Source organism: Poecilia latipinna, unplaced genomic scaffold, assembly GCF_001443285.1.
Source record: "Poecilia latipinna isolate Pla-1442-1.1 unplaced genomic scaffold, P_latipinna-1.0 Scaffold1670, whole genome shotgun sequence".
NCBI lineage: Eukaryota > Metazoa > Chordata > Actinopteri > Cyprinodontiformes > Poeciliidae > Poecilia > Poecilia latipinna.
In genome coordinates, this window is record NW_015114286.1 from 21,297 (window position 1) to 27,442 (window position 6,146).

The 6,146-nt window shown below is 43.6% G+C and overlaps 1 protein-coding gene across 5 annotated transcripts in view; it reads left to right on the top strand.

Moving 5' to 3' along the window:
* Nucleotides 1-48: 48 nt before the first annotated feature.
* trim25l (tripartite motif containing 25, like) overlaps nucleotides 49-6,146 on the top strand; it is a 13,761-nt gene continuing 7,663 nt past the window's right edge. The window contains exons 1-5 of one of the 5 annotated variants that reach the window (XM_015059938.1): nucleotides 51-203; nucleotides 2,615-2,741; nucleotides 2,985-3,513; nucleotides 4,388-4,483; nucleotides 4,700-4,933. In XM_015059938.1, the coding sequence (XP_014915424.1) occupies nucleotides 2,992-3,513; nucleotides 4,388-4,483; nucleotides 4,700-4,933 (852 nt within the window). In that variant the 5' untranslated portion in view covers nucleotides 51-203; nucleotides 2,615-2,741; nucleotides 2,985-2,991. Of the gene's footprint in view, nucleotides 204-2,614; nucleotides 3,514-4,387; nucleotides 4,484-4,699; nucleotides 4,934-6,146 lie in introns of all 5 variants that reach the window. The other 4 variants (XM_015059937.1, XM_015059933.1, XM_015059936.1 and 1 more) reach the window with 4 other exon arrangements.

A 6,146-nucleotide genomic window follows, 5' to 3' on the forward strand; every position in this document is an offset into this window, starting at 1 on the left:
CTTTTACCCGCTGCTGGGCTCTGGCACGTCGTAAAATATCGGCGCAGTCCGCGTAATAATGTAAACGAGCTATTATGGTTTGGGGCCGCTCACCGGGCAGCCAATCACATTCACCCAATTAGGGGACAATTAATTTCACCTGCTGCAGGCTGTACTTTCTGTTTTAGTTCTTCGTTGGTTGTCTTCCAGCACATTCCTGCCACGTAAGTCTTGTTTTCGGTGTCGTTTTTATGCAATTGAGGTTGCTATATTTTTGTAGAAAAGGGACTACAGTATAAGTTGTGGCATAATCAATACAGTTACAGTAAAATTCATCGTAATGGGTGAATGTGATCGACTGAATCTTAAACTCTGAAAGCACCAAATAAAGTAAAATCAGGTTTAGTCATTTGTATAATATAATCCTTGGTTGACATTGGTCCACACTACTTACCAGTTGTTGGCGGCGACATAACAGCGGTAAAGCAAAAAATTTTGGTGTTTGGAGCAAAATGGGGGCGGCTGATGACGTCATCGACCAAAATTATAGCTTTTAATATCTCAAAAACGAAAGTTGCACAAACGGAGCACTAACGAAGTAGCCCACTTTGGTTTGTTTGGAGCAATAAAGGGGGATGATGAACTCTGGATGACCTAAAAAATAATTTTTAATATCTCCGAAACGAAAACTGCACAAACGAAAATTTTAACGGCACAAACGGAGCACTAACCATTCAGACTATTTGCTGGATTTTTTTGACGTGGGTGGGGTGTCAGTTTAACACAGCTTTCGGCTTGGCCTGTAGAGATCGGTGCACCCGGTCCACAACCGGCTCCTTCTCCAGGCCGAAGGCATCTTTAGTGTCTGCGCTGACTGGGTTACGCTCCTCCGGTAGTCCTATGATTCTAATGTTATTACGCCGAGATCTTGACTCCAAGTCCTCACATTTACCGTCATGAGCGAGGACCTGCGCCGAAAGCTTTTCCAAATTGCTCTTGAGTGAGACCACATCATCAGTGCATGAAGACAGCGGACCATCCATGTCTGCGACAGTCACCCTTAATGCATCCACCTCCGACATGATAGCCGCAATGCTAGCACTTAGCTCGGTCTTCACACCATGCAGTTCCGACTTAATCTGGGTCAGATTGTTAGTCAACGCCGTCTCCAATTTAGTCTTGAAAATGCCCACCATCTCTTCACGAAGTGGATTGAAGAATTCAACCTTAAAGTACGGGAAATATATGTTCCGAGATGTATAAGTTTCTTCCGAAGGCGGTCGCCTACTAGCCGAGCCCCGCGGTGGATCGGTCTCGGCAAGCCGAGGCGGGGATTCGGGCGGGAGATCAGGCCTCGTTGTCGAGTTGTTCGTATTTTTGGGCTTTAGAGGCATCCTGAGCTGTATTAGAGTCGTTATAAAATTTAGAGGACAGGCAAAGTACACGAAAAAGCCCAAATGCACCTTATAGAAAAAACAGTTTGCAGGAGCTCCCTCTAACACGTCTTACTCTCAGTCACAAAACCGGAACGATCAGACTTGCTCTTTTTGATCCGGCCTGTTGGGAAAGCTAATGCTAACTGTTAATATTATAAGTGAACAATTTTGTCTTTTCTTCATAATTTTGATGCATCTCTGTTTTACTGTGATCTTGTTGTCACACATGATGTCATCTCCTTCGTCTAGTTTCTTTTAGCTGAACAATTCAAACAACAGATCTCTATTCACAGCATTTGGTAGTAGATGAATCCAAAACCTCTTATTTACAGCAACCACAAATGTAAACACTTCACCTACACTTCATTATAATTAAATGCAAAACATGCTCTGACAAACATTACTGTGATTAAGCAAAAGAAAGTGACACCATTGTGGGATTTAGGATTTGATAAAGCCAAGTGTTGCGTTGCACAAACAGGTTGAGTTTTCTCCCACAGGAATAGATCACTACATGGCACTTGTAGATTACGTTTGTTCATTATGTTTTTATACTAAAAAAACGTTTTTATGTGGAATAACAAAACACAGCACTCATTACTCAAAGGTTTATGATTCTGGTGTCAAAAATCACTACAAATTGTGAGGAAAAATTTAATTCTCTCTGATTCTAACTCTACCCAACAACAACAAATTGTCATTACGCATTTACAGTAATAAATATAACCCTAGACTTTGACTAGGCTAAAATCCTAGATTTTAATTTATAACTTTTTATTTCACAGACATATTCAGAGGTAGAGTTTTAGATCATTATTGTGTTGTATAACCTAAGCTTGCTTGAACTAAAGGACACAAACTGACAGCCTAGAGGCTATGATTATTTGCTAACTCTGATCCATCATTAGCTTGCTACACACAGCAAGAAGTTAATATTAGCATCTTTGTATGTACTTTATTGGATTTTCTGAAACAATTGTGACAAAAAAATAAAAAACCTAAGTAAATTAAGGGAATGAATACTTCAGTAGCCAAACCAGCATGATTCTGACTCATTTTACCACTCTTTAGGGTGTTGCTGTGATTTTCCTTAAAGTAACTGCTCTTTTAGTGATTCACTGTTTGAAGAGCCAAGACTTTTTCCTTTTAACTCTCCCTAATTATATCTCTACTATCTGAATCTTCACTCATGTGACCAGGAAAGAAACCATGTTTCATGTAGTCCTGCATCACATGAACAGGACAATGACCAGACACTCGTACCTTTACCTTCTGTTCATTCAGCAGTTTTCTGCCGACACCCGTTTCCCCAGCTAGACCTGCCTGGTGAGTCTGGCCCCACCCATCTCTTCTTTTTGCTTTCTCTCACCTGAGACTCAACGTTTTCCTCCTGAGAATCTGGACTGCGCACAACCTTTAATCTTGAGGACTCTCAGCTAAACATCTCTGGGCTTTCTTCGTATTTGGCTAAATCACAATGAGTGGGAAGCTGTGGACGGAGGAGCAGTTCAACTGCCCCGTGTGTCTTGATCTCCCCAATGATCCGGTCACCATACCCTGTGGACACAGCTACTGCATGGCCTGCATCGGAGACTTCTGGAGCAAGGATGACCCCAAAGGGATTTACAGCTGCCCCCAGTGCCGCCAGACCTTCTGCCCCAAGCCGCCCTTGTCCAGAAACACCATGCTGGCCGAGGCTGTGGAGCAGCTCCGCAAAGGGGCCCTCACATCAGAAGTTCGAGACTCTATCCGAAGCGCTCGTGGGTTGTCCTCTAGATCCAAGTCCAGGCTGTCCACCGGAGCCGTTCTGTGCGACATGTGCAAAGGGGAGCAGCGTGCCGCCGTGAAGAGCTGCTTGGCATGCATGAGCTCCTTCTGCGAGACCCACCTGAAGCCTCACCAGACCAAGAAGTCTCTCAAGCAGCATGAGCTCATCCCACCGACCAGCAATCTGGCGGAAAAGATCTGCACCCAGCACAAGTACCTGCAGGAGTTCTTCTGTCGCCAGTGCAAGATGTTTGTCTGCTGGCTGTGCACCAGCAATCAGCACAAAGACCACGAGTGTGTGTCCACCAAGGCTGAGCGGCAGGAGAGACAGGTGCGTAAAAAAAACATTTCTGAGGGCAGCTATTCTCAAACTCTGTATTTTTCACATTTTGTCAAGTTACAACCAAAGACTTAAGGGCATTTTGTTGAGATTTTGTGAGAGACTAACATAAAGTAGTGTCTTGAGTCAATACAATTTCCCTTGCAGAATAGCTCAAGCTTCGTGACATTGGATGAAGTCTTGCCACTGATTCTCAGTTAAACTAGGCCATTCTAACTCAACATAGTTTGATCTGAACCTAGAGCTTTGGCTGTATTGGCTGTTTAGTTGAAGGTGAACCTCAGACAAAGACTCAAGTCTTCAATGTCCTCCAACAGGTTTTCTTCCTGTACTGTCCCTTATTTAGCTTTATCAATCTTCACATCAACTCTGACCAGCTTCCTTGTTCCTGCTAAAGAGAAACATCCCAGCAGTACGATGCTAATGTTCTAGCATTTTGGACGTGGCCCAAAAGGTTCAGTACTGATCTCATCTTGCAGATGACTAAAATCTGAACTTTAACTCCTTTCATTGTCATCATGATCTCTTTTCTTCAACACTTTGTACAACTTTTTGTTGGTCTGTCTCAATAAACACAACGAAGGTCACAATGTTAAAACTTAAAGGTATATAAATACTTTTACAAGTTATTGTGGGAGTAAAACTCCAGAATCCACCCTCCTGCGAGGCACTTATTGTTGTATCTAACGGCTTTCTGCCTGACGTGTCCTTCCTCTGCACCTTTTGTTGGGTAATGACTAAAGCCAGGCTGAATGCATTCCTAACAGCATTCCTGTCCCATTACACCGCTCCTCCTAGCCACTACTGTACCCAGCCGCTTCCTTAGGCTCGTCCTGTTTTTCCACACTGTTTCATCCCTGTGCAGAAGCTGCTGTCAGACATCCAAGCAGACAACCAGCAGAAGCTGAAACACAGGGAGCAGGAGCTGAAGGATATGAAGAAGATGATGGAAGGAGTGAAGGTTGGTGGAACTGCAAGATAAATTTAGTATCCAGAATGAAAAAGTACCCAACATTGAAATGTGGTTAGACAGAAATTGAATCCATTTAAACACCTTTTCAATGTTCTTTGGTTGATCCACTGTCAATTTACCATAATTCAACATTTAATTACCACGTTTTACTGTCTGGATAAAACGAGAGCTAATTGGTGAGTGGGTCTCCAATCTTGGCAACAGCGCTCTGCGGACAGGGTGCACGACGAGACGGAGAATATTCTGGGTGAGCTGCTGCGCTCCGTGGAGCGTCTGCAGGAGCTGCTGGAGGAGGTGCTGGACCAGGCCAGCCTTGGGAAGATGAACCAGGCCCAGGAGGTTGCCGACAACCTGGAGGCCGAGATCAGGGAGCGGAGGAAGAGGGACTCGGAAATGAGGGACCTGGTGGACTGCGCGGACAACATCTACTACCTGCAGGTACTGATCAGTCAAGAAGAGAGGTGTCTGTAGCGGGTCAGAACCTTTCCAGATGCAGTTTACGCAAATATTTCCAAATCAGCTGATTCTGATTCTTTCTTTAGTTTTATTTTTTTCAATCAGTTACAACTTAAAAAGCAGAAATATTCTCTGATCATTTGCTATCATTTTTATGAGGGGAAAAAAACAAATATATTAGAAAAATAAAATGGGACACACACAAAAAGAAAACCACAAATGCGCAAATTAATACGACAAATTTAAGATGATTTTATAATAAAATGTTAACAGTAGGGCAGAGCTGACATGACATTCTAACAGTGTGATAACATTATGTAAAAATCATAGTTTTTTCCCTGAATTAATGCAAAAATTTCAACGCAATATGATCTAAGAACATGTGATGAAACGTATTGATTATTAAAATATAACACTGACATGACGCAACCTGCTGTGGTTCCATAGGTAAAAATATTTTAAGCTAGTTTGATAATTAATTGAGCATACAGTACAGTTGGATTTCAATCTGGAGAGACTCAGACAGAGAAAGAAAGCGATTAAAGAAAGTTTAGTGACAAATAAACATTAAAGTCCTTTGGCATTTAGGCCCCGGCCGGGGATGTCAAGCTGGAACTTCGATGAGCTTGATAAACATTCCTGATGCTGCATAGGAATGTAATCCCCCAAAGTGAGGGCTGAGGCTGGGGCCGAACCCGGGTAGGAGAGATGCATGCAGGAAGAAATTTTTTTTTTAATATAGGAGGTGACGAAACGGAGAAGGTGACAGACAGGAGATGTGAGGAAGAGGTTACCTAAGAACAATAAGGAGTAGGATAGATGGGGGCCAACAAGGGATGTCGCAAGGCGTTGGATGAGAGGTAGCTGGTGGATCAAAGCCAGTTAATGTGCAGTGCTTACCTAGGCACTGAGAGAACGTTGAGCTGCGAATACAGAGGCGAGGTGTGGACGAATATATCCAGTAAATGCTGAGGAGGACCACCGTCCAAGCTGTTGAAGGGTTGTTGCGGGAATGCTCTGTGCAGCTACAGACGTGGCAGCCCCTATTCTAAAGGAGTGACCTGAGAACTGACTGGGCGGCAGCCTCAGGCGCTTAACGAACCAGGTGGTGGACATGGGGTAGCCTTCGGGAGTGATGAACAGGGGCCCAGAAGGGGTTTAACTTGCATCTTGAAAGAGCAAACTTGAACATAGC